The following is a 27,674-nucleotide window of genomic DNA, read 5'->3' as shown; positions in this document are numbered from 1 at the left end:
ATTATATTATAAGGCTGTCATTTAAAGCATAATGAAACTATTCCCTTTTCATTTTAATCGAATAAGATAGTAAAGATTTTTGAATTAGCTAGAAACTGATGAGATGTTTTCACAAATCAGATTTTTAATCTCTATAATGCATAATTCACTCAATATCTCAATTTTGATATTGCGAGATATTTTTGCTATCGGTTTCGCAATTTTGACACAATAGCAAGAGGGTTCTATAAGCATTATTATCAACGTAGAATCTGAATATCATATCAGAAAATGTCGCAAATCTGACATTTACCCGACCAAATAGCAAAAATAATTGAATACTTTTCGCAAAAACTTTAAAAATCGATAAAAATATGAAATATAATATTAAAGAGACTTTTTATATAATATTCAAAAAAAAAAAAAAAAAAAGGTAGTGGGGCTTCCAGGCACTTCGTGCCCTCTAGCCCCGAAGATGTTTTAGTATCAATGAAGTTTTTATTCGGAAAATTGTTAGTCTTCTGGGTCGAAAACATTATATAATGTGTCGCTTTTCACAAATTATATATGTTTTCATGCTTTGTCACTTTTCTGTCACTTTTCGGGTAAAAACATTTTTATTATTATATATAAATGAATTTTACAAAACCACCGTTACCGTTCTTTGGAAATAAGAGTAGATGTAAAGATATTATATTGAGAGAACTTAAGAAACTACCGAATGGTCTAACATTTGTAGATTTGTTCGGTGGAAGTTTCTATATATCCCATTTGTGTCATATAATATTCCCAGACTCAAAGATTATATGCAATGACTTCGACAACTATATGGACCGTCTCAAACATATTCCAGACACAAACAATATATTGAAAGAGTTAAAAGAAAAGATTCAGATAGGTAAGATGGAACGTATACCATTAGATAAGAAAAATATTGTGAGAGAGGTTTTGAAAAAAGCAGAATATATAGACTGGGATAGTATATCTGCTAGACTATTATATAGTGGTTCTATAAGAGTTCATGACATTGAAACACTTATGTCAAAAGTTTTATATCTTAACTATACAAATGTTTTCAAAGAGGACATAGAAAAATATATTGAGGGTATAGAGTTTGTGAGATGTCATTGGACAGATTTGTATGAAAAATATAAAGACAAGGAAAATGTTTTCTTTATAGTGGACCCGCCGTTCTATAACACATGGGATTTTCAATACCAAGTAGACTGGACTTTGAGAGACTCTTTAGAAACTTTAGACGTTTTACATAACCATCCATGCTTTTACTTTACATCCGATAAAAGTGGTTTGGAAACCGTTATGAGATGGTTAGAGGACATACATGACTATGAGTTTATATATGACAAGATAGAATATGAGAGAGGTCCTATAAACTGGAGAAAGTGTCACAATAAAGAAATTTTATTAGTAAGTAAATGTGGTTTGAAATAGGACTACTTGTTTTAGGTTTTTTCCATTGTGTCATTTATTTCTTTGACGTGGCAGAAAGATATAGAGAATATGAAGATGAACCAATGCCTGCAAATGTTCAGCATATGTACTCGTAAGAGATATTTTTATCTAATATTAAATGGACGCACAGAACTTAGCGAATGCACAGCAACCTGGACAACCAAACCCAGAGAATATTCCAAATGAAGTTAGAATACAAACTGCAATGGCAAACTATGGTCAAGTGCCAACAGATGTACAAATGCAAACTGCCATGTCAAATGACGCTGCGTTAGGTTTGCCACCATGGTATGCAAATATGAGATGGAAAGAGTTTTATACAAACCCTGAAGTGGGATATAAACAACTTTATGCAGATGACGCGAACACAGGAATTGACCCAGAATATGTTTTCTACCAGAGGAGAAACAGAATGTATGAGCTCCAGTTAAAGAATGCTATGGAACTCAACAGGAAACGCAAAAGACTAGGCGGACATTAGATTTTTACATATAGTAAAATGGGTTTCTTCAGTAAGATAGGAACTTCTTTCGAAATGTTGGAAGAGGTATATGGAATGGAATAAAACCGTAGGAAGAGGAATTTGGAACGGTGTCAAAAATATTGGTAAAAGGGTAGGTCAGTTTGTTGGTATTATACCTAAAGACCCTGAACCAGAAGAACAAGCTCCTGTTATACAACAGCCTGAACCTGCACCACAGTCTAGTTGGCAACCAAATCCAACACCTCAACCGTATTAAAAAATTATATTTTTACCGTTCGATAGTAGTTGTATATGAAACTAAGTTCTAAGTAAAACGCATGGTATAATGGAATTATTCTTTTTCTTCCATCTGTAGTAAACCATACTTGAAAGTCTGAAATACTTCCACTTGGTGGTTCGTATAACTTTGTAGGTTTTTCGTAAAAGTCATTTGCCAAGCATAAGAAAGAGTTTTGGGCGCCAGAAAATGAAGCATGAACAATAATAGCATCTGGGTCGAAAACATTTTCATATGTTCCATTAGGGTTTTCGACTTCATAAAAGTCTGGGTGTACTGGATATGCTGCAGGCTGATTTAACATCCTCATAAATCTATACCATGCCAAGTTGTTATATTTTGTAGAAATATAAACGTTTTCTCCAAGGTCTTCTATTCTATTGATTTTAACAGTTGCATTTTTCCTGTCATAAATAATATCGAGATGGTACTCTCCCTCGTCAATGTTATACTGTTTTGCATATTCGAGATAGATATCGTTTTTTTTTCTTGAAAAGCTTGAAGAGTTGTTTCTAAGTTTACAAGCAAACTAACTTGTAAAAGTTTTCCCTGTTCAAATTTCTCATACATACGTTTTTCTTTGTTATAGTATCGAACTTCAAAACCGACCGTAAATGGGAAACCATGTATGGCTTCTGAAATGAACTTCATTCTACGAAAGCCAATAGCTTTTGTGACGGATGGGTCTCTTAGCCATCTTAATGGGTAGTCAAACGATAGCCTTCATGCTTTACGGTATCTGTCTCAAACTTTTGACCGACATTAGTAAAAAGTTCATCTAATGGTTTAGTTGTAGCAACTCTTGAATTTTCTTTTCTATTGGAAGCATATTTTATCTAGAATAAAATGTCGAAAGATTTGCTTCCATAAGAGAAATACAAACAAACCGACAACTCATTATGCAAGCTCTAAATAAGACACAACAAACTTTTCAAACTATTCTAAGATATCTGAGTCATTGAAAGAAGGAAACTTAAAACTGACATTAAACCCAATGACAGATGAGTTTCTGTTTCAAGACAAGAAGAACAATACTGTCTGATAAATCCAACAAAAGGAACTTTAAACGAGAAACCTATAAATGAACTTCTTTTGAAAGCAGATGTTGACAACAAAGCTGACAAAGAATATGTAGACGATGCAATAGCAAAAGAAGAAGAAAGAGCTAACAATGCTTATGCAACAAAAGAACATACTCATCCTGAACTAGCAGACAAAACATATGTTGACAATAAAATGTCAAGTGAAGTGACAAGAGCTGAAAACGAATATTCTAAAAAAGACATATACATTCTATATTGAAATAACAGACTTACAAGAAACCTTAAACAGTAAAAGTGCCGTTGGAATACACATTCTAATCTGAAATAACAGACTTAAACGTTAGCCTTGAAAAGAAAGCAAATAAGAACCATACACATACAAGTTTTACAACTGTTGCTATAGAAAGTATTGAAGGAACGGTTGAAGAAACTGGTGGGATGTATTATATTGTAAACCTCCTAACTTTCCACAAGGTTTAACATCGGATGACGACATAACGACGATGAGAAACATTAGATGTAAAGATGTTTATGTCATGAAGGATGAACATAATATTAAATTCACTGCTCAAGATTTATATGACAAGAAAGCAGACAAAACAGAGCTTCAAACATTAAAGACAGAAATACTTCAAACTTATATCCTATAGGCTCTATTTATACGTCAATGAACTCTACCAGACCAGAACAGTTCTGGGTTTTGGAACTTGGACATCAAATAGTCGACAGGTTTTTGTATTGTGCAAACTCTTCAAAGGAAACAGGTGGAAGTAAAACGATTTCAGGTGAAAATTACCTGCACACAGTCACTACATAGATTTAAGTACAGCTCAAGCAGGTTGGCATAAGCATAGATATTGGGATTGGTCAGCAATGACAAAAGGTAAAGGATATGATGTTAAAGACAACGTTAAGTTTGCTATAGATTTTTCTGGAGTAACACTGAGGAGGAGGAAACCATACACATCACGTTTCAGGATATACGCAAACAACGGGACAAAGTAAAGAATACATGCACCTTACATGACAGTTTACGCATGGTATAGAATGCTTAGTCGTCATTTTCAACTTCTTTAGCATATTCGTCAGGAGTTGTCTTATTTTGTTAGGAACTGTCTTTGAAAGTATACCACCTTGAACTTTGACAAGTTTGAAACGAGGTCTGACAATAGTAGTTTTATCTTCTGCTTGCAGTGTGTACATTTTGCCATGTTTTGCCTAAAACTTCATAATATTCTCTTGTATACTTTCTTCTATTTTTACGAACACGAATGTGAGTACCTGTCGGGTTCCCATTGTTGTCATAGTCAATAGTATTTTCATATGGGTCGCGTTTAGGTATTTCTATTTTTACTTTGTCACCTTTCTGAAGTTTGAACCCGGCATTCTTTCTTGTTTGTCTCTTTTGACTAAATTATTAAATATATAGTCTTTCTCTAAGTCAGGGTTGTTTTTCATTTTCTTCGGGGGAGTGTTTCCAAACCTTTTTGTTTACGGCTATTGTAAATATTTAAAACTTGTCTCATCTTTGCCATGGAGAAGTGTCTATATTGTCGTCATATGACTTTCATTTGCTTCACCACCTTGTGGTTGGTTTAAGTCTCTTAACATTTTTAATACAACCGTCAATGACACCAAGAGCAGAATGGTTTGGTCGACAATGAAATATTGGTTTACATTTTTTGAACGCAGATAGTTTTTTACATCATCTGATTTGAAAGAACTTCACAGTCAGATGTCAGTTTTTGTTGGATGGTATTTGTCAACGAATATTGTCAAAGCAGTTTTCACATCTAAAATATTTTGGACCATAATGGTATGGCTTTCACAGTATCTTGTGTTTTGACCGACAAATATTAGGCCAGTATGGAGGTCCATCTTCTCTATACCTCGGAATGTTTTCCAAGATATCCATAAACCAAGCATTTGGTGTTGAACTAAAGATTTTTATCATGAGTGCTTTCTTTGTCGCTTTAGAAACATAGGGGTCCTTGTTTGGATTCGTCATTTTTTACCCTATAAGAAATGGGTTTATTTTGGCGCATTAGCAGGAGTTGCATCCAGATTTTTGCCCGCAGTGGGAACAATAGCCAGAGGTGTATTTGGAGTTGGAAGGAAGATTTTTGAGTACATTAGGTATACTTAAAGAGAAAGCAACACTATTATACAAACTGTACAGAAAGGTTGGGAGGTAGCACGAGATGCAACAAATCTTATTCCAAATCCTGAAACAAGAGGAAAAGTTCAAGGATGGATGGACAATGTTAGGAAGACAAGCAGGAAACTATTATAACAAAGCAAATGACTACTATAACCAAGCAGACACTATATGGACCAAGGTGAAAGATTCTTTAACAGAGGATATAACCATGCACAACAATGGGTAAACAATAAACCAACTCAACCGCCTCAAACGTGGGGAATGTAAAGTTTTTACTGAGATGAAATGAACAATACAGCATTGAGACAAATGGGTTTCAAGATGGATTTGTCGACTTCCAGCAGTTACACCACGTGTTTTGTAAAGTTCTTCCTATACCTCAGGAAGTTTTAGACCGACTTAAAAACCTAAACAAACCAGTTGAAAACAAACCAAACTAAAATTTTTACTGAGATGAAATGACCGAAGAAGTTGAAACGGTAGATTTGAACCACAAACAAAAAGTTCAGAACCATTGTCAAAACCTGTAAAGAACTTACAGATGAAGAGAAAAATTCAATAATAGAAAGTGCCAGGTCTGGAAATACAAACCCTAACTATAAAGTCACTTTTCATAGAAATGGAACGGCTAGTATCTCAAAAAAGAAACAGACTCTCACAAATAAAATATTGAAGTCTGAAGGAGCTTTCGAGACACAGATGGAAAGTTTACTTCACTGACCAACAGTTCATTATAGAACATCTCATTGACTTAGAGTCGAAATATTCTAAACTTTACAACAAACACAAAAAGTTGAAAGGAAACAAAAACAAATGGCATATGATATTTATGAAGATGTTGACAACACAACTGTTCCTGCAGGTGAAGTAAAGTCAGAGGAACCGAAAAGTGACGAAAAACCGATAGAAGAAGAGAAACCAAAAAACTGAAGATAAACCAAAACCAAAGTTTAGTTTGGAAACTAAACCAAGTCAACCTTCATTAGCTGGTATGGGTTGGCGTCAAAGACTTATGGCAGCAGGTGGTTATGTAAAGTAAAGAAAAAAACATTTTTTATTTTTATAAAAAATGCCCCATATAGAATGGATAGAAAGTCTGCTAGAATAAAAGCAGAGTTGCAAAGATATGGTTGGAGAGTTTCGAAGAAGTTTAAATATAGGAAGGAAGACCCATAAAAGTCTATGACAAACTGGCTGGTCTTCGCTACGAAATGGATTTGGAAACAGCACGTGCAATTATCCAAACAGACTAGAGAGGTTAGAAGAAGAACGTCTTAGGACATGCCTTTCGATGTTAGTTGAACCTCAAGTTGAAGGACACGACGGCTTTGCCAGATTCTACTGGAAACATGACGAACAATTGCATCCTTTGAGAAGGAAAAAAGTAGTGCAGAGGATGGTCATGCTCCCATGGAAAGAACAAGATATGCATATGAGAAGTACCGTGAAGTTAGAAGTCAAATTACATCTGGTCGAACCTTACAGTAAACTTTGACAGAAGGAAAGAACAAAAGAGGCTTCATGGGTGTACTTGCTGCAATTCAAGATGGAAATAAGAAAGATACAATCTCAGATTGACCATAACAGATTTGGATGGTCACATTTACTATGCACATGGCAATGTCACAACAGCTGCAATGCTTCTTGACGCTTTCAGACTACAAAGAGAGAACAAATGGTTGACTCCGACTCAGACATTTTGAATGCAATTGAAGGAATTGCAAAGTGTTCAAGTTCGAATGGTACCAACCTAACCCTCAAGCAGTCAGACAACATGCTGGATACTTCCCGTTCATAAATAAGTCTGACATTGACTTGACAAGGTATGGAATTTACAATTCAATTGAAACAATTGTCAATGAAACCTTGTATTCTTACATGTCTCAGGAACTCTGGTCTTGTTACAGATGAGAAGATGAAGTATCTTGAGTCATGTGTGAAGACAAGTACATTCTCAGAGGTCAATTGGCAAAAATTGCACCGTTGGCAAATGTCAATATCCGAGTCAACATACATACAGCTAAAGGTTCTTCACATGACGACTATGTTGTTGAGTTCAATTTAACCATGGTTGAAGATTGCAATTGTCCACAACCACTTCATGTTGAACGAAAGTCTTACAAACCCATTGTTCGGAAAAGGCAAGTGCAACATTGTCAGAGCTGTAAACTTCTTTTCGAGAAAGGTTTGTTGGAACCAATTCCAGATGACAAGCTGACAGAAACTTTTGTACCAAAAGACGAAACAAACTTTTCACTTTAGCAAGACCAAAAGTTGTTCCAGACAAAGTTCTAGTACAAAAGAAGTACACAATTCCAAAGGAGTTGGATTGTTCGGATACCAACCTGAACCAGAAGAACTTCCAATGAGGTTGCAAGAACTTCAAGATGCTATAAACAAACTTCCATTGAGACATCCAATTGACGTCAAATTGTATTGGAGAGCATCTGAGTTAGGTCAGAAGGTTTTATATGAAACAGGTTGCTTCGACGATGTTTATGAGATAACAGGAGAAGTTTCTCAGAAGATAAGAGACTCACTTGAATTTCCACAAACTGGACCAATTGGTTGCGACAAGTTCGACTCAGATGAAAAGATATACTATGTCGACCTTAACGCTGCATACATGAGGTTTGTCCAATATATTCCGACTGGAATTCCAAACGAAGATGGTGAGTTCCCGGGAAGGAACTATACAGTTGGAAAAGTCATACAACAACTGTATGATATTAGGAAAGCTTCAAACCCCAAACTTGCAATGACACTCAAATTGCTTATGAATTCGACATGGGGATATTCCATTAAGAAACCTCAAGAGATGAAGAGTAAACATTATGAGAAGGTCGACAACTTTGTTGAAAGGTTTTCTCCTTTTGTTTTGAAGTACGAATTCACTCAAGGTCAAAGTGGCTTAGTAACCACATTAAAACCTATTGTCGAACATTGGTCTTACCCTCAGTTCGCAAAGGCAGTCCTTGACAACTACAACAAATTCTTCTCCGAAGTCAAATCCAAAGTGAAGGTTTACTATGAGAACATTGACGCACTCATGACGAACGAAGAAGGATACAACAAACTCATTGAAATGGGTTTAGTCGGTGAAAAGATGGGTCAATTCAAATTGGACAAAATTTTCACCGAAGTTCATGTCCTCTCCAAGCGTAAGTACTGGGGCATACTTGAAGACGGCACAGAAATAAAACATTGCATGAAATAAAAAATTTTTATTCGAATTTGAATTAAAATGTGGGAATTCTTGGGAACGGGAAAGGCTTATTTACTTGAGGAACAGGTAAAGGTGGTGGAGGTGGAGGTGGTGGCAACCAGTCCATTTTATATTCCTTCCTAGCTAATTTCCGTTTAATTTCATGGTCGCCCTCGGAGTTTTTGAATCGGACAGGTCGAGTTACACCATTCTTGGTCTCAAACTCATATATAACCTGTTTGTCTGTATTTTCGTCGACTATGGCACGAGACACAAACATTGACCAAACGGACAAAAAGTGTCATTTCGGATGGTCAAGCAGCCAATCGCATTCGAGCACTTCGAAGAAGCCTTACGTTCCAAGGGAGAGGGTGTCTGGTGCAAGGCAGAGGTCATGAAACTCTACGAGCAGTACATCCTCAATGCCTGGGAGGACAAATCGTCCTTGGATTGGCAATTCTACCAACTCCTCTGGGACGACCTCCTACGCAACTGGGATAACGAAAGAGCCCAATTCAAAGGTCGGGAACTAATTTTGCAAATTACCCTTAATTTAACATACTTATCCAAATAAACACCTAAATTTACTTGGGGTTTCCCCCTAAAATAAAATTTTTTTACTCTTAGAACCACTCGAGGTTCTCCTTACGGTTGTTGAGCTTGTCACCGTCAATGTGTCTGACCCTCGTCTTCTTGTATGGATTTGGAACCCATTGCATACCGACAAGCCTTCCCATGGAAATTGAACCGTAATTCCGAAGGTTAAGGTTCAAGTGTCCCAAGTTGTTGAGGACTGGGGTAAGAACCTTGCCTGTCGCCTTGTTCCGGATTTGGTATGGGTAGGGTTGGGAAATTTCGTAAGCGTCATCGGCAACAAGGGTTGCCCAAACTTCCTCTTCTTCGTGTTTCTCTTCTTCATCTTCTTCCTCTTCTTCTTCGTGTTTCTTTTCTTCCTCTTCTTCCTCGACAATTCCTTCTTCAATTTGGTACTCACGAAGTACGGTGTTGCATGTTCTGTCCTTTCCGAGTACCTTCCAGATGGCGTCTATCTCTTCGAAGAAACGGTAGATGAGTCTGGCAAGGTCTCGGTTCTCTCTCTCGTAATTGCGCAAGGTTTCCGCGAAATCGTTCAGGCATTTCTCATTGGAAGCTTGGTTCATGAGGACATCGGCTTTGAGATTGGTCATCTCTGTCATAAGACTACTTTGGAGAGTCTTAATGGTGTTTGTCAGATGAGCTTTCAATTGGGCAATTTGAATTTGAACTGGGCGCTTGTCTGGCAACCTTGAAAGGACATCTGCCATTGAGTTTGGCTTCGGTGCTTGTTCGGACATCGAAAAATGAAGTGGTTTGAGAATGACGGTTTTACTTCAAAAAGCTTGTTATGACAGTTATGTCATACAACAAGTTTAAAATAATATCTTGTTCTTCTTCTGAACGTTTGTTGTCTCTTCCGATAAAAGTTTCGAACATGAGAACCAAAAAACGTTTTTTGAGATTGCGGAAGAGTTCAGGCAAACGTTCATATTCTGGATATGTTGGGAGCAGTTCAAAACATCTGAGCTGACTTTCGGACAAAATTGGGACAATGTCAACAAATTCATCTTTGGTCGGACTGCTTGAAGGTAAGTCCCTTACATGTAAGTAGCTCTGGTAAAGTCTTCTCATTTCTGCTAACTTTTGGAGTATAGCTTCGTAGTTTAGAAGTTTTAATTTTAATTGTCTTATTCCACTCTTGACATCTAAACGGTAACTATCCATGAGGTCAAGAGTAGCTTTGGTAGCTTTAAGTGGAGCTATCTGTTCCTTGACTTCTGCAATTTTGGTTGCAATTGTGATTTGAGCTCCTTCAAGTTCGCCGTCTATGTCGTTCTCAACGTCTTCAACGATGGCTTGAAACTCTTCATCGGTCCATTCAGATTGGTGTGGGACGAATTTAACTTGCTTCATTCAAAAAATGAAAAAAATGTTTTTACTCTAAACGTTAAGGTTTACTGAACTGGTTGGATGTCGCCTTCACAGGTTATGTAGAACGGCTGACCCGAGAAGTTAAGGAGAGACTGAATTGCCAATTTCATATGGGGTAGGGGGTTCTCCTTGTTTGGTATTTTTATCCAAGGACGTTTGTTTAGGAACTTAACAAGAGCTTCTCTTTTGGCGTCCTTTATGCCATCGAAAGGAGTGTTTTCTGGTATTTGAATTGGAATTCCAGTCGAAGTCTCGAGATTCAAGACAGCCCTTCCAGAAATAGCGGTGAACTTGACCTTGGGCTTCATTACCCTGCGCAAGTACTGCTTAACAACTTCATTTATCTTATAATAGGTAAATTGCCTCGTCAAATCCTTCTGGCATTCCGAGTCCTTCCATCCGACAGGAAAAGTTTTTCCCGACAACTGGAAAAAATTTTCCGGACAAAGGGAAAAATTTTTCCTTCCGACAGGAAGAACTCTTCCAGTTGTCCGTCCGTAAACCATTCAAATTTTCGAAAATTGAGAACTTTTTGGTCGAACTTCAGGAAAATATTTTCCTTCCGACAGGAAAAGTTTTTCCTTCCGACAGGAAAATATTTTCCTTCCGACAGGACACAAACGGATGACTGACGTTCCTCTTCCTGAATGCCTTCCAAAGCCAGAAGAACCGAAAGCTGCAGAACCACAACAGTCTCCTCAGCAACCTCAGTTCCAGCAAGTCCCTCCACCAAATTACTACCAATTTCCACCTCAAGGTTACTACCAATTTCCACCTCAAGGTTACTACCCACCACAAGGCTTCCCGAACTACCCTCCTCCTCAGCCTATGCCTTACTTCCCCAACCCTTGGATGTTCCAGCAAGCTCCACCCCAGCAATTCCAATCTCAATCCAATCGAAGAGAGACCAAGAGTTCGAAGAAGGTCTGAACCGCTTACGCAAAGATTATGCCACAGCCCCTATGGAAGACGACAGGCTTTCAGTCTCTTCCCTCAAATCGACCGATTCGACTCGTACCACAGATTCAGTTCGTGACCGTGAAGACTACCTCAAGCAGTCTGAGAGACTCTTCATCCTACAATCATTTACAGTTGGAGCTCTCAAGAACATGCGCAATTACGAAGGTCAGACACCAGCTGGAGACCGCAAAACAGACGTACTCGCAAGAGCCGTCCAGCTCGTCAAAACAAAGACTGAGATAGTCGACTTCATTCTTGCAGCTTGCCCATACAAGTAAAAAAAATAAACAATTACGAGTTAAACTTTTTATTCTTTCTTTTCTGAGTTGTTTAGAGCTGGTTTCTCTTGTAGGAACCTTTCGTACTCTTCCATGGTCATGTAATTGCGAATTTTGTACGCAATTCCAGGTTCGTTGTTTTTGAACCTTACGTATGTAACGCTTCCATCCTCCTCAGGGAAGTAAGCTGCTAACATCTGACCAAGTTTTCTCGGTGACTCGGAGCTCATAAAAATGTCACTTTTTAAATGTTAAGTTTTTAGTCTTATTTTACCCTTTGTTTACCCTTTGTTTGTCAAGGTAGTATTGGAGTGCAATTTCTCCAAATTCTCTGTGTCGGAGTTCTTCAGCATTTTCCAAGGTGTACCTGGAGAACTCAAAGAAGTTGTCAAGAAGATACTGCCATGCTGCTCTTCTGAGTTCGTCGGTATTTTGGAAGTGTTGCACCTTCGAGTCTTCGGACATGAAAAAATGACACTTTTTCTATTAAACCGTTTTGGCATTTCTCATGAGTGAGTATAGTTCTGCCGAACCATTGGAAGAGAAGAAGTACCCTTGCTGGCAAAAGACAAAAATAGTTGCCTTAGTTGTCATTGCAATTGTACTCGTAATTGAATTCATTGTACTTCTCTTCACGTACATAAAACTCAAGGACGGCATATGCTTTAAGAAGCTACCATCTTACTAAGACTAAACATTATTTTTATTGAATTCAGCACAAAAATCATGAATTTCCTTAAGATAGAAAAAATAAGGTTAGTTTTATTTTTATTTATTTTTTTATCCGGAATATAAAGACAGATATGTCAACAACAGAGAACACAACAACAGTTATAGTCCATGAAGCTATAAATGAAGAATATGAGTACATACAGTTTAACAAACAACTCCGTCTCATTCGTTCAGTCAAAGACGATATGTACCAAATGCAAAGTATTTTGACAGGCATGTTTTTGCTCCAGATACCAAACATACAGACGATTGGTTCAAAAACCAAAGCACACAAGAACTTTTGAGCGAAGCACAGCGAGACCGACTTTTTCGGGGTCGCCTAAAACTCATGAAAATCGTAAAAATTTGCCAAATGGTTTGAGAGGTTGGTATGTACATAGACTTCTTGTAAATGCTGTTGCAATGTGGGCTTCGCCTCGTTATGCTTGGTATATTTACAGACTTCTTGACGAAATTCATAGACAAGAACGTGAAGAGATGGAAAACAAGCTTGAAGCAAAAGACAAAAACATTCAGAAAAGAATACCACGTTCGGTACCAAAAGGTAAGGAAAAGAACTATAAGTATATGATTTATACTGAAGAGATGGAAAATGAAGAAGATAAAGATATGGTTATGTTGCATTTAGTCAGAAGAAACAACAAAAGCTTTTACGACCTTGCTAAGATTTACAAATCTGACAGAAATTGGTTCTATCGCGAAAACTTACCGATTTCAATGACCCCAAATGAAGATGTGAAACAAATAGTTCAAGATACGTTATCAAACACACTATGATATGAAAGGTTGTACAATACTTACCTTCAAAGAAGATTTGCCATTGTTAAAGGAAAAAATAACAGAGTATTTTGACAACTTCAAACAAGCAGAGTAAATGAACTCTTTATTTTTCAAGCTTGACTTTTTACAATTTGAACTTTGTTTGCGTAGATATGAATTCTGAAAGAAGTATGAGGGTCTTGTATGACTTTATACTTCTCCCATAGTTCATATCTGTCAAACTTACCTGCCATGGACTCTTTCATAAGTTCCATGAAATCGTCTTCGGACAATCCGGGGAAAAGTACAATGTCAGTCAGTATTCTCTTTACATCCTTACTTAAACTCTTTGCTGTCTGTACACAAATGACAACTGAGATGTTAAAGTGTCTGAGCTTCTTAAGAATTCGACACATATCTTGTTCTCTATTCTTTAACAAAGGATGAGAGGCGAAATCATCTAAGATAAGAAGACACCTATGAGGGTAAGTCTTCCAATCGTAAGATTGCAATTTCTTCGAAATGTATTCTATCTCTTTCTGTTTGTTTCTGAAGTGTTTCTTCTCTAATATTCTCTGCATTTCCTCATTTGGGTCTTTAAACTTAGAATTTATATACTCATTTATAGCATTATACTTCAAAACTCTTCTTTGGTACTTCTTTATCCAATCTAACAACTCAGTATCCTTTATACATACTAACTTAGACTTCTTTATAATATCTTTGAACGAATTGACGGTTTGGTCAAATTGACCAGAAGTACTACAAATGACAACTAACTCATAGAATGGGTTCTTCTCATCTAGTTCTTGTTGTTGTGCAGCCATTTTAAGATAAGTGAAAGTCTTACCCGACCCAGGTGGTGCAATGGAGACCTGTTATACCATTCTGAGCAAATAAGAACTTGTCATGTATAGGCTTTATCTGAGCATTTTCTAACTTCCTCTTGTTCTTGTTTAAAACATTCTCAAATTTCTTGTCAAATGTCAGCAAACTTTTTTTCTAACATATTTTTAGAAAAATTAAAATTTTTATCTTTTAGAAAATGTCTAGCGATTTCGCTATCTATATTCGAGACAAACTTTTCGACAGCAAAACATCTGTCGACCATAAAATCTTACATAGTGTAAACAAGAAAGGTGAATTTGTTCTAAAGTTCTGTTTCTGGGAATATGACAAGAACCATAAAACATTACAAAGAGCAGTCTTAAAATTTGTCAATGACAGACTTGTTGACAGAGATGACGCCGATTGGAAAGATGAAGTCCAACAAAAGTTCTTAGAATGCAAAGAAGACACATGCGCTGTTCTTGAAGATGAAATAGAAAACAGAATAGATGAGCTATTAAAGGACAAAGAACTTTTACATAAATATGGTTCGGAGAAATTTGACATAACTCCACCAGAGAAGAAGAAGAGAGAAAAGAAAGAAAAGAAAGTAGAAGAAGAGAAGAAAGTAGAAGAGAAGAAAGAACCTGAACCAGTTCCAGAGAAAAAGAAATTTGACATGTAAAAATAAAATTTTATTTTTAGAACATTTCTGGGTCAATGTCAATGTTCTCTTCCTCTTTAGGAGCAAACACTGGCTTAGACTCTAAAATCTTTTTACCCAATTTACCTTGAACTTCTACAACTTTAGACTCATAATATTCATAGTCGTCTGCTTTCTTTGGTTCATAAGGTATAACAAGTTTGTATGCTTTGCCTTCTTTAAGGTTTGAAAACCTTCTGTCAAAACTTTCTTTGACTGCTAACAAACCTTCTATGTCTAAGTCTTCAAATTTCGCACCATTTTTAGTCACGACAGCAAACTTAACTGGTTCGATGTTCCAAACTTTGCTGAATGAAGACTTTTCAAAATGGTAGAAGTAAACATTCAAATATGTGAATGGGTCTAGTTCTTCTTTAAGTCCTGACATGTACTTGTTTACTGAGATGAATTTTGCCATCTTTTCTATCGGATAAAAAAATATTTTTTTTAAAATTTACTCATAAAAATTTTTCTTTGTATATACACCATTCTGTACGTCTAAAAGACTTTTGACATTTGCCAAGAATGTTCGTTTAGACGCTGTCATATAACCATATTCTTGACAATATTGTTTATACGAATCGTACAATGACCTTTCATCTAAACACTCAAAGTCAGTTTCATCTATGAACAGTTCATATACACTCTTGTTTGCTTCTAACAATGTTTGTCTCTCTTCGGTATGTGGAATTTGTCTTGGATTGAACTTTGAAATATCTAATGTCATAAAATATGAGAACAAGTGGTTGTAAAAGTCAGATGTCAAAGTTTCTGCTAAGTCGTCAAAATATTCTGTATCTTGCATATGAGCTTCTGACGTTCTGACAACTACATATCTTCTGTCAGAACTTTCTAACTTCATCGGAACAGAATTGTTTGAAACCATAATGAAGTTTGCAAACATTTTCACAAACTCTTTGGTCTTTATACTTTCTTTCAACAACTCCAACTTTGTCTGTTATAAGACTCTTCAAAGCATCTGAGTTCAAAACTTTTGTTGTATCTATACTTTGAAGTTCATTGCAAACTATAAGTTTCATATTCTCTATTGAGGAGTTAAACTTGCCACAGATGTTTTCTAAGTTTGTCATATTCGGGTTCGAATAGCCTCTAACAGTTTGCACAAAATATCTGTAAAGAATGTGTTCTTACCAGTTCCTTGTTTTCCAATTATAATGAGAGCAGTTTCATTTTTAGCACTTGGATGTTGTAAGATGTTTGCAAACCAACATAAGATATACTCATAGACTCTTTCGTTTCCATTGCATATAATTTCTTTGACATGGTCTAACCAAGCTTCTATAATATTTTCTTTCCATTCTACTTGTTCGTATTTATATCCAGTGAAGATAGAATAGAAGTTTGGAGAAGGTGTATAGAACTTTATACCTCGAACTGAAAAATCTTCTAACTTTGACAATAAGATATCCCAAGCATCTAACATCTTCATTCCAACTTGTACACTTTTATTTTCTTAAGTTTCTGTCTACATTCTTGTTCAGACACTATTGTCGCTCTTGGTTTGTTAAAGACACATCCCATTCTTTCATAACATAACATTCTGGGGCAGAGTCGACATAAATGACTAAACGTTTCAAATTCTCGACTGCTTTGTTATAGTCTCGAAATGGACACATATTTCTGAATGCTTGGAAGTCATAAAAATCTGAAACATCTATTCTGTACATTTTTATAAAAATAAAAAAAATATTTTTTTTATTCTTGACTTTGTTGTTGCATTTGTTGCATTTGTTGTTCTTGAGCTATTTGTTGTTGAAGTTGTTCTTGTAATACAATACTTTCACCAGTTGCATCTTCCAATTCGAAACTTTCTGCCGTCATTGACAAATACATAGGACATAAAAGTTTTACAGGAACAAAGTTTGCGTCAACTAATGTCAACGTTATACTTGCCAAAGTGTTTGAGTTCACTAAGGTTGAAAATTCTGCATTCGAATGAACAATAGGCAAACCAGCAGAGAAAGTATTGTTTATACGCATAAGTATCTTTTGGTCATAATAGTTTCTGTCGACATTCGAATAACACTTTGAACCTAAGTTTGAAACAATATATAAGATTGGTGTGCTTAATGTCAATGGAATAGACATTCCTTGTATGACACCTTTTCCTGTTATAGGAAACTGTTGGTAGTAAAAACCAGAAATAAGTTTTGTATTATAGCTCATATTGTTTATAGTAAACTCAGTCGGACATCCAAACATAATGAAACCTGCTCTAGTTGCAGCACATGTTACACCCGTCCTTAAAGTATTAAATAAGTCAACAAAACCTGTTGGTGGTATATCTGAGTAAGTATCTTCAAAGGAGTATTTTTTACCATTCACAACAATAAAGTCTTCTGGTGTCAAAAGAGCAAAACAGGCTTTAGTCGTCATTGTGTTTAAAGTTAGTTTACAATCGTCCTTGAGGACTTTGTAAGTTTGTTGTTATAGAATTATATGACTCAGGGTTTTTAGTCGTAATAGTATAAACCATTATATCTTCTGCCATTTATATATATTTAAAAGTTTTTCTGAAAGTGGAGAAGAACTTCATCTAAACTTTCACATGGCGTTTCTTGAAGTTCTCTGTCTAAGAAGTTCAAATATTTTGTAAAGACATAGAACTTTCCTTTGTCTACACGAACAAACAAAACAGGGTCTTTCATATCGTTCAAAAGTGTGTAAAGTCCTTTACATGAAATAAAGTCTATATTATTTTTCTTCAAACATCTTTCAAGAAGTTTTGACATTTTTACTTAGCAAATAAATTTTAATGAAATGTTGTGGTCGTCAAATATTTTTATGACGTCTGGGAAACTATACTTTAAGTTCAACGTTTCACCTCCTTTCATAACGTATATCTTGTCAATGACATTATATGAAACACCACAGCAACTAATGTCGGGTTCTATTTCTTTGATGTTTATATCGTCTGCCTCTGTCAAAAGTTTCAATAGTTCTTTCAAAACTTCATGAGGTGCAATGACATATGAGTTCACTTTTACAGGGTTGTGTTCGACCAAGTTTAACATTATACTTAAAGCTTGACAAATCTTCTCCTGAGTTTGAAGTTTGTCTTTAGTTGTTGGTAGTCGTTTCGAATATCTGCAACAGAACTTAAGTCTCTGCTAACTTCAGGATATGTTGGTTGTTCTTTTACAGGAACAATTGTTATACCATCTTCGTCTTCGTATGGTTTCCCCACTTCAACATCTCTGTCTTTGACATTGACAACAACACTTTGACTGTTTGTTTGAGTTGGTGAATTTAACTTCACATCTGCCACCGCCATTAAACCTTTTGAAACACTTACGCTTCTATTTTTCGGAAATGACATTTTACTTAGAATAAAAAGATGGACGTATTCGAGTATCTCTTCGAATTGAAGCAGAACAAAGTTTACACACACAAACAATACAAATACATTGACAGAATAGTTCTTTATACAAACAATGGTAAATGTTATAGAATAGCAATATTTGCTGAACCAAAATATTTTCATAAAGCAAAGAAAGTTGGTATAACTGAAATGGTGAAAGTTCTTGAAGCAGACAAAAATATAACAAAAAACTTACAGATATTTCTAAAGGTAAGTTTATCTTACAATATTATGTCAAAACTGGCGTACTGTCAATATTTGACGGAGAGAAGTCAGTTCAAGAACAACTTACTGACCTGCTGCCAAAATCTGCTCGATGGAAGCTGTCGTTATGCCAATCTGAGGAGCCCCAGCAGGTTTCATCGAACGAATCTTCAAAAGAGCATCTTCCGTGAAAAGTGCTATTGGTTTTGTAAACTTCTTTGCTCTCAGTTCATCTGGACCGTCTCTGTCACCAGTATATTGTATTTGTACAGTACCAACAGTTGAAATACCACCCATAAAGTCTTCTGAGTCAGCAAATGGAATGCCAAGCCAAAAGTTTGAACGGTCTCCATTTGTATATTGAGTTTTTTGACCTCCTGTATGAGTCCATACTTTCACATATGGCATAATAGAACTTTGCATTTCAGGGTTAATGGTTGTTGTGAAGTTGTTGTTAAAGTTCATAGCATCTAATGTCAAGTTGTATGACCTCATATCCTCAACTGTAGAATATTCTTCTCTTGGATAATATTTGCCATCTATGTTTATATGATATTTAATACCGGGGTTGTAGAAACAAGAATAGTCATTTATAGTTCGTCTGAACAGTACAAACATAGTATCTGCATGTTTCATTGCAGTTGTTAAAGCAATATCTGTTCTTGCACCTGGGTCAGCACTTTGGTTTCCAACTTCACCTGCAAAGTCTTTGACAGATATTTGGTGTATAGGGAACATAAGTGGAACTGCAATATATTTGGCAGCTAAAGCATTTGAAATATCTGGGTCCAACATATAGACTGCAAGTCTGCTTTCTATTCTCTTGCATTCAAATTTTTCGCATGTAACTTAACTGGGTCCCAAGCAGTTCCAGCAGCATTGAAATAATAGTTTACTTCATTGTTGAAGTTTGAGAAACCAAAGTCTAAGTCAACTTTGTCTTTGCAAAAGTCGGCGAATGATGTTTATTTGTTCCCTACGTCTGTATGTGAATGGGTCTTGTGTTGGTGCAATGACTAAGTTATTTTTGCTTGGAGTAAGTTCAATAGAAATTTTTCCTGCCCAGTTTGGCAAGTATCTTAAAAACCTGAAGATGAGGAAAGATGACAAAGGAACTCTAAGTTTCAGTTTTACTTTAGTGGCAGCAGTTCCATCTGAACCAGAAAGGTTAACATAAACTCCTGGAACGTTAGGGTCAAGTCTTCTTATTTTCTCAATATTTGCATACTGGTCTGTTTGTTCTCTAGCTTGTGGTTGTACTGAGTTTCTCAAAGCGAACCATTCATAGTTTGCCCATGTTACTGTTTGAACTAAGTCAGAGTTAGAATATATCTTATATCCCATGAAAACTTCTGGAGCATATTGGTATCCGACATAGAAAATTCCATTGCAACCTTTCTTGTCAGACAACTTGGCAGAAGGTTTTATTTCAATGTCTTGTTCCACGTATAAGAATGAGTTGTCAATAGAAATAATATGAAACCTGTCGCAAGCAATATCTACTGTTGTTGAAGAACCTTCTCCAAACTCACCTACGTTTCCATAAGAAACAGCAGTTGTATATTCGTAAGTTCCAGGAACTATTTCTGACCTTCTAATGGCATTGTCGCATTCGTTATACCATTCGGAAACATTTCCGTTCATGGCATCCAAAACTGTTGGCGTTATATTCTGAGCGGCGTACATTTCATATGGGTAAAAATATAGAATAGTTGAATTATGTCATAATAGAACCCACTCGGACCAAGCTTTACTTTGTTCTACTCTTCTTCTTTGGTGTCGCTTTTGGTAACTTGCCCTCTGCTTCAAGTTGTTGCATCTTTGCCTCATGTTCACCTAGTATGTTGTAAATTTCCCATGTCCTTTTTGCCTTTGGGCTCTGGTCGCCCATCTCAGGTAACCTATATCCTAGAAAGATTTTGTCATAGTTTGTATTTGAGTCTTCGCGTATTGTTTGCATGACTCTTTCCTGAGTTTCCGGTTCAAGCTCTTCAAACAGAGCTTGTCCATATGGAATAAGCTCGTTTCCAAATATATGTTTTTGTAGCCATTCTGGTTTTCTTTCCATGTTACCAACATATCTTTTGTGAATGGGAAAGCTTTTACCCAATGTTTCAGTCTTGCGTCATTTATTTCTGTAGTTGGTTTTATTTTGTCAAGGAACATGTTTTTCAATACTAACATTTCATTTGGTACTGTCCATTTGAGTTTTCTTAAATATTCATCCCTTCTCGGTTCATTGTCTGCAAAGTAAGTTTTTATGACATTTTGTAAACTTTCGTTTGCAAGGTCATGTACAATAGGTTCTCTTCCTTCCTTCTCCCTAACTTTCTTTCTAAACTCTTCACCAAATATACCATCTCTATGGTTCTGTGTAGTTCTTTGAGATAAATGTTCTAGAACGTCAGGTGTTATATTTCCATCAGCCATGTTCATTTCATACTGGTCCAAAATATCTGCATCTTTCATATCTTTCAATGGCATTAAAGCCGCGCTGAAAATACCAGCTATATCTGGTTCACCATTCACTTCCATTGCGTCTACAACTTCTTGGAATTGTGGTTGTAAGTTTATGAACCACCTATCCGGATTAGCTTTATGACCCCATCTCATTGTAGTTCCATAGTCTGCAGAAACAAAAGTAGGTTTGTTTCCATATTGGTTAGGTTCTGAATGAACTTTAAACAATGTTTCATTTCTATATGTTTTGTTGAAATTTAACCTTTTATTTTCACCGAGTTCATCCAAAGATTGAACGTTATATGCTCGTAAGTAAAAAGGATTGTTGTATTTGCGTACATTTCTTTCAGTACTTCCATTCTATGCTGAATATTTTCATCTGATGTTGGAGTCTTTTGTATGTCGGCGAACATTTTTCGATATTCTTCTACTATGTCAGCCGAATTTTTCTTAGACTCTTGGAAAGATTCCATATTCTCCGCATACTCTTGTTGAGGGTCAAGATTTTTCGGCTGTTCCAAATCTTCATCTAGTTCTGTGAAGTTAGTTTCCAAAGGAGGGACTTGTTCGTTTCCTTCAGGCTCTTCTAGCTGTTGTTGCTGAACTATTTCTTCCATGTCTGGTTGTATCTGAACTTCTTCCTGTGGAGTTTCTTGTACCTCATCTGCTGGCATTTCATATATTCCGAGACCGTTTTTAACAAGTTCCCTATTTAAGCCATCCGCATTCATAACCCTTTCTTCTTTCGTTCCGTCTCTATTTTTTACGCGTTTCATGAAGATAGTTGAATTATCATTTATCTCTGACACCAAATATCTCGGAGTAAATTCATCCATGTCATTTGGATGATATGCTATTAAATCATATCCCTTAGCGAGCTTGTATTTTCCAGGTTTGAAATTATATCCCATTTGGTGCTGAACCATAAAGCTAAATAGGTTCGGGTCAGTATTTCCTTCCTTGAACTTTCTAATAGCTTCTTTATATCTGTCACTAAAGTCAAGAGTATCTGGGTAACCATAATTTTCCTTAAGCATTTTTAAGAATTCTTGGTTTCCTTGTTCTCTACTTCTTTTATGTCCTTGCTCTGTTTGTGGTTGTTGCTGTGCAGTGTTTTGAACTGTTGGTTGTGGTGCAGTGTTTTGAACTGTTGGTTGTGGTGCAGTGTTTTGAACTGTTGGTTGTGGTGCTGGATTTTGAACTGTTGGTTGTTGTGTTGGTTGTTGTGTTGGTTTTGGTGCATGCCTGTGTCTGTGTCCATGTGACGATGTAAATGTTTTAGGTAGTCCTGGTGCAGGTGCTTCTCTTGGAGGGTTTGGTGGTATATAAGTTCCACCAGCTGGCACATATGTTCCATCTGCAGCATAATGTCCTACCTGACTTTTCGTTTTTAAGAAAGCATTTACTAGGTCTGTTTTGGTCTGTTGTAACTCTTTTTCTTGACTTTCCACAACAGTTGCTCTAACGGCGTCATAGGCACTTTGAACTGCCTGTCTCGTTGCTGCATCTGTTATTTTCGTCATATTTTGTGCTACTTCTCTTAACTCGTTGTCGAAACCTTCAGACTTCAGTTTCTTTCCAGATGAGAAGTCGTTCACTAGTTTCACCTTACTATGAAGAGCTTCGAAGGCGTTCTTAAAGTCAGCATTCATTAAAGCTTCATTTGAACTGTCTTCATCCGCTTGTATTTTTGTCCTTATTGACCCTATAAGTTGGGCTGCTTTAGCGTTGGCTTGGGCATCTAACCAGTCATTATTAGCTTTTATATATTCTGCGCTTTTCATTGCCTTTTGCATGGCTGCGTCGTTATTTTTACTTTCTTGTGCTAAGTTTTCATACTGTACGGTTTGGTTTTGCAACTGTAAAAGTTTTTCTGCCTTTACATTTGCTTCAACTTCTTTTTTATACTCATCGCTATCCATATATGTCTTCAGGGCTTTTTGTTTTATTTCTTCATCTTTCAGTACTTTATATTGAGTAGTATGGTTTTTCAAATTTATAACATCTTGTTCCATTTTTGCTACTTCTGCTGCTTTTTCTGACACTTTTTTCGCATATTCCTCTGTACTTAGTTCTTTCAGTTGTTCTTCTTTCTTCTTTTTCTCTACGTTTAACTCATTGAGTTTCTTTGTGTGTCTGTCATATTCTAGTTTCTTTTCGTTTTCACTTATTTGTTTCTGTATGTCTATGTTTGACTTTTTGACATCTGTTATTTGATTTTTGAGTGAACTCAAATTCATTTGACTTTGAGGGTTATAAGCTGTTCCGTCTGCAGCTCCACCATAGCCTGCCATTTTCGCTAAAAGTGCCGCTCTTAAACCTCCACTCTGTGCACCATAACTCGGTTTAAAAGCATAGGGTTGCTTGACATTTGTTGCAACATAGTGGGGTCATTCATAATTTGTTGTTGCAACTGTTGTTGTGGTGTCAGTTTTACTATTGGATGTTTCAATGCTCTCTTCCTCTTACGTATATTCTTACGTAGCTTACGTGGCATTTTAAGTGAAGTAAAAAACGGTTTTTGACAGATGTTTATATGACACTTTTGTTCAGCACAAAAAACTACTCGGTCAAAGTGTTGTCAGTTTTGTAAAATAACCGTCCTATCTTGTTTTAAGAGAAAAGGCTTCTCAAAGTATACTTCCTTGGAACGCCTGTAACTTTTCCTGTAGCGACGATAGACCCTTACTTGTCCGGACAAAGTTATACTATTTTGAGTGCTCTACAAAAAAGTCAACGGCGACGACTCTCAAAAACCGTTGTGCAAAAAGTTTTACCGTTGGACAAAAAAGTATATATAGAAAACAAAAAACGTTTATAGTTCATTCAATATTTGAGATGGAACGGTTTTCCAACGGTAACTATTAAATAAAATAAAAAAATAGAGGGGGTTACCGTTGACGAAAACGGTTCATCTCAAACTTTTCTATGAGTGGTCCGAAAAAAACAGTTCATTTTTCATAATGTACGCGTCTCGAACAGTGAAGCCCAATTCAATAGAATACTATCTCGAAAAACAAGAAGCTGACACTGCTATTCAGTCTTTAATACAGAACCAAGCTCAGGAGAACTCAAAAGACTCCCAATTCAAATCGACATCCAATTCGAAGCAATTAAAACTTGACTCGAATGTTTTAAAACCACAGCCCGCACGAACAAATACAGCTCTAAGAATAGACCAAAGAATACCGAACAAAGAGTTGAGGTCAAGATTGAAATTACAATCGGATGAGTATTTTTCCCTTAACAACCAGGGAAATACTCCATATAACCGTATCTACACAAATACCGTTAAAGAAACAATAACGGCATACACAAAACTCTGTCAATTGGTCCCCAACCAGGACCAATTGACGGACATTATATGTTCCTACCTTCCCATATTTGCTGAGTGTGTGGAAGGTAGGACATTGTTACAAGCTTGCTTACGTATGCCACCAAATCTCCGTCAACAATTTGCTCAAATTGTACATGAATTTAAAGCTTTTAACAACGGATACGATGAAGATGAAGTAGCAGATGAATTTGGGGAAGAAAAAACATTTTTCCCCTCATATAATACGCCTGCAACAGTATTTCCTACTAATGAATTTCACAACTATTGTGTCGTTCATTTAATTGTTGTGGATATGCCCACAGGTGAAGACATTCTCAGTGGTGACTTCATCGAAGTCTGTATCAATACAGAATTGGGAGAAGATGAGTTGCACAAATTCTCCAACGTCGAACATATATTCAAACCAGCACACCAACTCTTTATCGAAACTGAAATAACACTCACACAAAATATGTCCATCTCATTTAAATCCAAATCAGGACGTCCATACAGAATTTGGATGAACTACGTCCTCCTCCACTACGCCGACGATGACGAAGAAGAGGAAGAAGAGGAGGAGGAAGAAGAAGAGTCCTCCGAATTCACACCAGAAGACTAACAATTTTCCGAATAAAAACTTCATTTATACAAAACATCTTCGGGGCTAGAGGGCACGAAGTGCCTGGAAGCCCCACTACCTTTTTTTTTTTTTTTTTTTTTTTTTATTCATAAAGATTTTCCAAAAATATGATACCGCAAAATTAAAAAAAGTGACGTCTTGAGTGGAGTCAAAGGTCGAAATTGCTAGCTAAATGTTTTTTTAGCGAAATTGCTTATTGTACGTTTTTTTCGCAAAACGAAACCCTTATTTTATTATACGTATTACTCAGAAAATTAAATGTATTTGTGAGGGAAAACGGAGAAGATAATAAATATTGTCATATGGAGGAATTGCAATTTTAAGGAAAATATTAAGTTTAGTAATTTGTGTATATCTTGTTATGTAATGCATATTTTCGCGATCTGACGGCAGAAATCGAATCAGCGGATCCTGAAGAATCAGATTACGCGGGAAAAATAGGTTTTGAACGCTTAGATAGGGCGAAAATGATGTTTTATGAGGTGTGGTGTATAAATATAGTTTTTGCGATAATATGGCATGAGATCAGAATATGAAGTGAGTATATATGTGTTTTTTTTCACTGGTTTATATGTTGAGATAGCTCAGTAGAGTCTGTAAAATAGTTCAGTACATGCTATAAGTTAGATTAAGCACAAAAAATATGAAATAAATATTAATTAGGAAAAATTATAATGTAAAGATTGTATGTAAAGATACTTATATGGTAATTAAAATTTATTAAAACAAGAGTGCATATTACACTCTTGTCGGTCAAACTTTTGCAATCACATTCTGATTGCAACAAATTGTCTCATTCTGGGAGACATGCAGTGGCAATGTCTCCCTGAATGACACATTGTGACCGACAAGAGTGCATATTACACTCTTGTCGGTCAAAGTTCCGCATTCAAGTTATGAATGCGGAACAGTGTGCCAATCTGGGGACATGCAGTGGCAATGTCTCCCGAATGACACATTGTGACCGACAGAGTGCATATTACACTCTTGTCGGTCAAACTTTTGCAATCACATTCTCATTATACAATCTCTTTATTTTCTTGCCTGTCCATACATATAATTAGTACATAAACAATATCCTTATTCAAAATCCCTTAAACACAAATTTACCATATGATTTGTATTTATCTTTAAAAATCTTAATATTTTCATTAATTATTGAATTCTACATCTATTTAGTTTATCAAAACACTCAATGTTATAAATCATATTAGTTTATATCATTTATCATCAGTTTTCATTTTACGCATGTAGTTTTTAAATCTCTATCAATTTTGAAATGAAATATATTCACAATTATATGCAGTGTCAATAGACATCTTGTTGCCTATGAAATTAACAATTTTTTCAAATTATATTGATATTCTTCAAATTGTGAATTTGTTACATTTAATTACAAATATTGTCTTCTCCCTTATTTTGCATTTGACTTACATTAATAACCAAGCTTAATTTTAACAATTGATACCCAATTCAAAATGTCTTTCCAAAATTAGCCGAATTTCAAAAATTGACATGATACCACATTCTACATCAATTGGAATTAAGAATATTCCAAATTAAATAAAAAATATCAATCTTTTCAAAATTTATAATATTATCTTTTTTTAAACTGTTATTATATCATTATCATTCATAGCCTGACTTATCAAAATGAATTTCAATTCATATTGTTCAAATAAAGCATTACTTTGAAAGTTTGAATCATTACTCCGACATATTTTCCTATATAGTAAAATCACAACCGAGATTGATATATGCATAACATTTCTAACCATTTGCATGTAGATATGTGAAATTTTAACTCTAATTTTAAAATATTATAATTTTTTTTATATATCATGTCATTATGTATAAATCAATTCACCGGATCATATATATTAATATATCTGTAATTGAATAGACTAGGCCAATTACATTAGTTTGATATCTTGATAACTTTTTAGATTTAGATTTCAACCTCAGCAATATATACTACTATGTACCAGTAATATAATGTTATAATAATGGGTTTGGATCTTCATGTAGTGTGGTTTTACAAGCAAAATAAATTTCGTCTAATTGCACTATGAATGTCATTAGTAGACTACTAAAATCATATGGTAGATTCTCTAGTGCCTACATAAGTATATGGTATATGTCACAAAGAATGTCTCCAATCAGGGAGCTGTATTAATGAGCTTTTATAAAAATTTACGGGCGTGTCAGATTCCAATAACAAAAACTTTAGGGTATTTGCTATTGTAAATAAAATCCGATTGATTCTCATAATTTCATATATTCAAGCATTAGTACTTTTATTGATATATGTTATTACTTGAAAATCGTCATATTGCATCATTTCATATATGGAGTTGATACAAAAAATGATTAAACGAGTAATTCAAACGAGATTGAAGCTTAAAATTCAAGTTTGAAGAAAATTTTATTATAGAATCAGGCGCACTTTATATTCCAATACTAATTGCATAATGAAATCAGAATGATAGGAAAAATTTTACTGGCACAAAATTGCTAAAATTTTAAAATGGCGTGTCAGAAGAATTGCTTGATATTTGGAAATAAAATCCGACGGTTATTAGATAAATTTTCATTCAATTATATTTTGAATTAATTTGCCAATCACTTCATTTCTTTTTTGAGTTATTAAGGGAAAACAGCCTTATCAGAAAAAGAAAAATACAAATTTCAACCCAGCTCAAAACAAGCCTCAGGAAGAAAAAGAAGCACCAAAAACGGCACCGAAACATAACTTTTCACCCGCAAGTGGAATTGGCTGGGGCGCATTGAATTTACAAACACCAGAACCACCAAAACCAACA

At 35.6% G+C, this 27,674-nt stretch overlaps 16 protein-coding genes and 5 pseudogenes across 21 annotated transcripts, besides 1 other annotated feature; 8 read left to right on the top strand and 13 right to left on the bottom strand.

Moving 5' to 3' along the window:
- Nucleotides 1-392: 392 nt before the first annotated feature.
- Nucleotides 393-24,939: a mobile genetic element.
- On the top strand, nucleotides 1,571-1,933 carry TVAGG3_0617000 (uncharacterized protein; the record flags this gene model as incomplete). The annotated part of the gene is made up of 1 exon (XM_001299155.1): nucleotides 1,571-1,933. The coding sequence occupies one exon, from the start codon at nucleotides 1,571-1,573 to the stop codon at nucleotides 1,931-1,933; it is 363 nt and encodes a 120-aa protein (XP_001299156.1).
- TVAGG3_0616990 lies at nucleotides 2,197-2,847 on the bottom strand (annotated as a pseudogene). Its single transcript has one exon. A coding segment is annotated over exon 1 (651 nt).
- Nucleotides 8,176-8,634, top strand: TVAGG3_0616980 (DNA/RNA polymerases family; the record flags this gene model as incomplete). The annotated part of the gene is made up of 1 exon (XM_051240213.1): nucleotides 8,176-8,634. The coding sequence occupies one exon, from the start codon at nucleotides 8,176-8,178 to the stop codon at nucleotides 8,632-8,634; it is 459 nt and encodes a 152-aa protein (XP_051086800.1).
- On the bottom strand, nucleotides 8,657-8,902 carry TVAGG3_0616970 (uncharacterized protein; the record flags this gene model as incomplete). Its single annotated transcript, XM_051240212.1, has 1 exon — nucleotides 8,657-8,902. The coding sequence occupies one exon, from the start codon at nucleotides 8,900-8,902 to the stop codon at nucleotides 8,657-8,659; it is 246 nt and encodes an 81-aa protein (XP_051086799.1).
- On the top strand, nucleotides 8,933-9,196 carry TVAGG3_0616960 (uncharacterized protein; the record flags this gene model as incomplete). Its single annotated transcript, XM_051240211.1, has 1 exon — nucleotides 8,933-9,196. The coding sequence occupies one exon, from the start codon at nucleotides 8,933-8,935 to the stop codon at nucleotides 9,194-9,196; it is 264 nt and encodes an 87-aa protein (XP_051086798.1).
- On the bottom strand, nucleotides 9,246-9,956 carry TVAGG3_0616950 (cytochrome B-C1 complex subunit 6, mitochondrial family; the record flags this gene model as incomplete). Its single annotated transcript, XM_051240210.1, has 1 exon — nucleotides 9,246-9,956. One exon carries the CDS (start codon nucleotides 9,954-9,956, stop codon nucleotides 9,246-9,248), a length of 711 nt encoding a protein of 236 aa, XP_051086797.1.
- Nucleotides 9,988-10,383, bottom strand: TVAGG3_0616940 (uncharacterized protein; the record flags this gene model as incomplete). The annotated part of the gene is made up of 1 exon (XM_051240209.1): nucleotides 9,988-10,383. One exon carries the CDS (start codon nucleotides 10,381-10,383, stop codon nucleotides 9,988-9,990), a length of 396 nt encoding a protein of 131 aa, XP_051086796.1.
- Nucleotides 11,215-11,747, top strand: TVAGG3_0616930 (annotated as a pseudogene). Its single transcript has one exon. A coding segment is annotated over exon 1 (533 nt).
- On the bottom strand, nucleotides 11,858-12,058 carry TVAGG3_0616920 (uncharacterized protein; the record flags this gene model as incomplete). The annotated part of the gene is made up of 1 exon (XM_051240208.1): nucleotides 11,858-12,058. The coding sequence occupies one exon, from the start codon at nucleotides 12,056-12,058 to the stop codon at nucleotides 11,858-11,860; it is 201 nt and encodes a 66-aa protein (XP_051086795.1).
- On the top strand, nucleotides 12,632-13,249 carry TVAGG3_0616910 (annotated as a pseudogene). Its single transcript has one exon. A coding segment is annotated over exon 1 (618 nt).
- TVAGG3_0616900 (protein of unknown function, DUF4106 family) lies at nucleotides 13,451-14,146 on the bottom strand (the record flags this gene model as incomplete). Its single annotated transcript, XM_051240207.1, has 1 exon — nucleotides 13,451-14,146. One exon carries the CDS (start codon nucleotides 14,144-14,146, stop codon nucleotides 13,451-13,453), a length of 696 nt encoding a protein of 231 aa, XP_051086794.1.
- On the top strand, nucleotides 14,365-14,832 carry TVAGG3_0616890 (uncharacterized protein; the record flags this gene model as incomplete). The annotated part of the gene is made up of 1 exon (XM_051240206.1): nucleotides 14,365-14,832. The coding sequence occupies one exon, from the start codon at nucleotides 14,365-14,367 to the stop codon at nucleotides 14,830-14,832; it is 468 nt and encodes a 155-aa protein (XP_051086793.1).
- On the bottom strand, nucleotides 14,849-15,268 carry TVAGG3_0616880 (protein of unknown function, DUF4108 family; the record flags this gene model as incomplete). The annotated part of the gene is made up of 1 exon (XM_051240205.1): nucleotides 14,849-15,268. The coding sequence occupies one exon, from the start codon at nucleotides 15,266-15,268 to the stop codon at nucleotides 14,849-14,851; it is 420 nt and encodes a 139-aa protein (XP_051086792.1).
- On the bottom strand, nucleotides 15,305-15,736 carry TVAGG3_0616870 (Poxvirus D5 protein-like family; the record flags this gene model as incomplete). Its single annotated transcript, XM_051240204.1, has 1 exon — nucleotides 15,305-15,736. The coding sequence occupies one exon, from the start codon at nucleotides 15,734-15,736 to the stop codon at nucleotides 15,305-15,307; it is 432 nt and encodes a 143-aa protein (XP_051086791.1).
- On the bottom strand, nucleotides 16,567-16,959 carry TVAGG3_0616860 (uncharacterized protein; the record flags this gene model as incomplete). The annotated part of the gene is made up of 1 exon (XM_051240203.1): nucleotides 16,567-16,959. The coding sequence occupies one exon, from the start codon at nucleotides 16,957-16,959 to the stop codon at nucleotides 16,567-16,569; it is 393 nt and encodes a 130-aa protein (XP_051086790.1).
- TVAGG3_0616850 lies at nucleotides 17,610-17,836 on the bottom strand (annotated as a pseudogene). The gene has a single exon. A coding segment is annotated over exon 1 (227 nt).
- Nucleotides 18,521-19,231, bottom strand: TVAGG3_0616840 (protein of unknown function, DUF4106 family; the record flags this gene model as incomplete). The annotated part of the gene is made up of 1 exon (XM_051240202.1): nucleotides 18,521-19,231. One exon carries the CDS (start codon nucleotides 19,229-19,231, stop codon nucleotides 18,521-18,523), a length of 711 nt encoding a protein of 236 aa, XP_051086789.1.
- TVAGG3_0616830 (uncharacterized protein) lies at nucleotides 19,458-20,122 on the bottom strand (the record flags this gene model as incomplete). Its single annotated transcript, XM_051240201.1, has 1 exon — nucleotides 19,458-20,122. A coding segment is annotated over one exon (665 nt), but the record flags the coding sequence as incomplete, so codon positions are not given.
- On the bottom strand, nucleotides 20,187-23,393 carry TVAGG3_0616820 (annotated as a pseudogene). Its single transcript has one exon. A coding segment is annotated over exon 1 (3,207 nt).
- Nucleotides 23,860-24,599, top strand: TVAGG3_0616810 (uncharacterized protein; the record flags this gene model as incomplete). Its single annotated transcript, XM_051240200.1, has 1 exon — nucleotides 23,860-24,599. A coding segment is annotated over one exon (740 nt), but the record flags the coding sequence as incomplete, so codon positions are not given.
- TVAGG3_0616800 (uncharacterized protein) lies at nucleotides 24,685-24,831 on the top strand (the record flags this gene model as incomplete). Its single annotated transcript, XM_001284753.2, has 1 exon — nucleotides 24,685-24,831. The coding sequence occupies one exon, from the start codon at nucleotides 24,685-24,687 to the stop codon at nucleotides 24,829-24,831; it is 147 nt and encodes a 48-aa protein (XP_001284754.2).
- Nucleotides 24,940-27,674: the final 2,735 nt, after the last annotated feature.

The sequence above is a fragment of the Trichomonas vaginalis genome, chromosome III (genome assembly GCF_026262505.1).
Source record: "Trichomonas vaginalis G3 chromosome III, whole genome shotgun sequence".
Classification (NCBI taxonomy): Eukaryota; Parabasalia; order Trichomonadida; family Trichomonadidae; genus Trichomonas; species Trichomonas vaginalis.
This window is presented reverse-complemented; position numbering and strand designations above follow the sequence as displayed.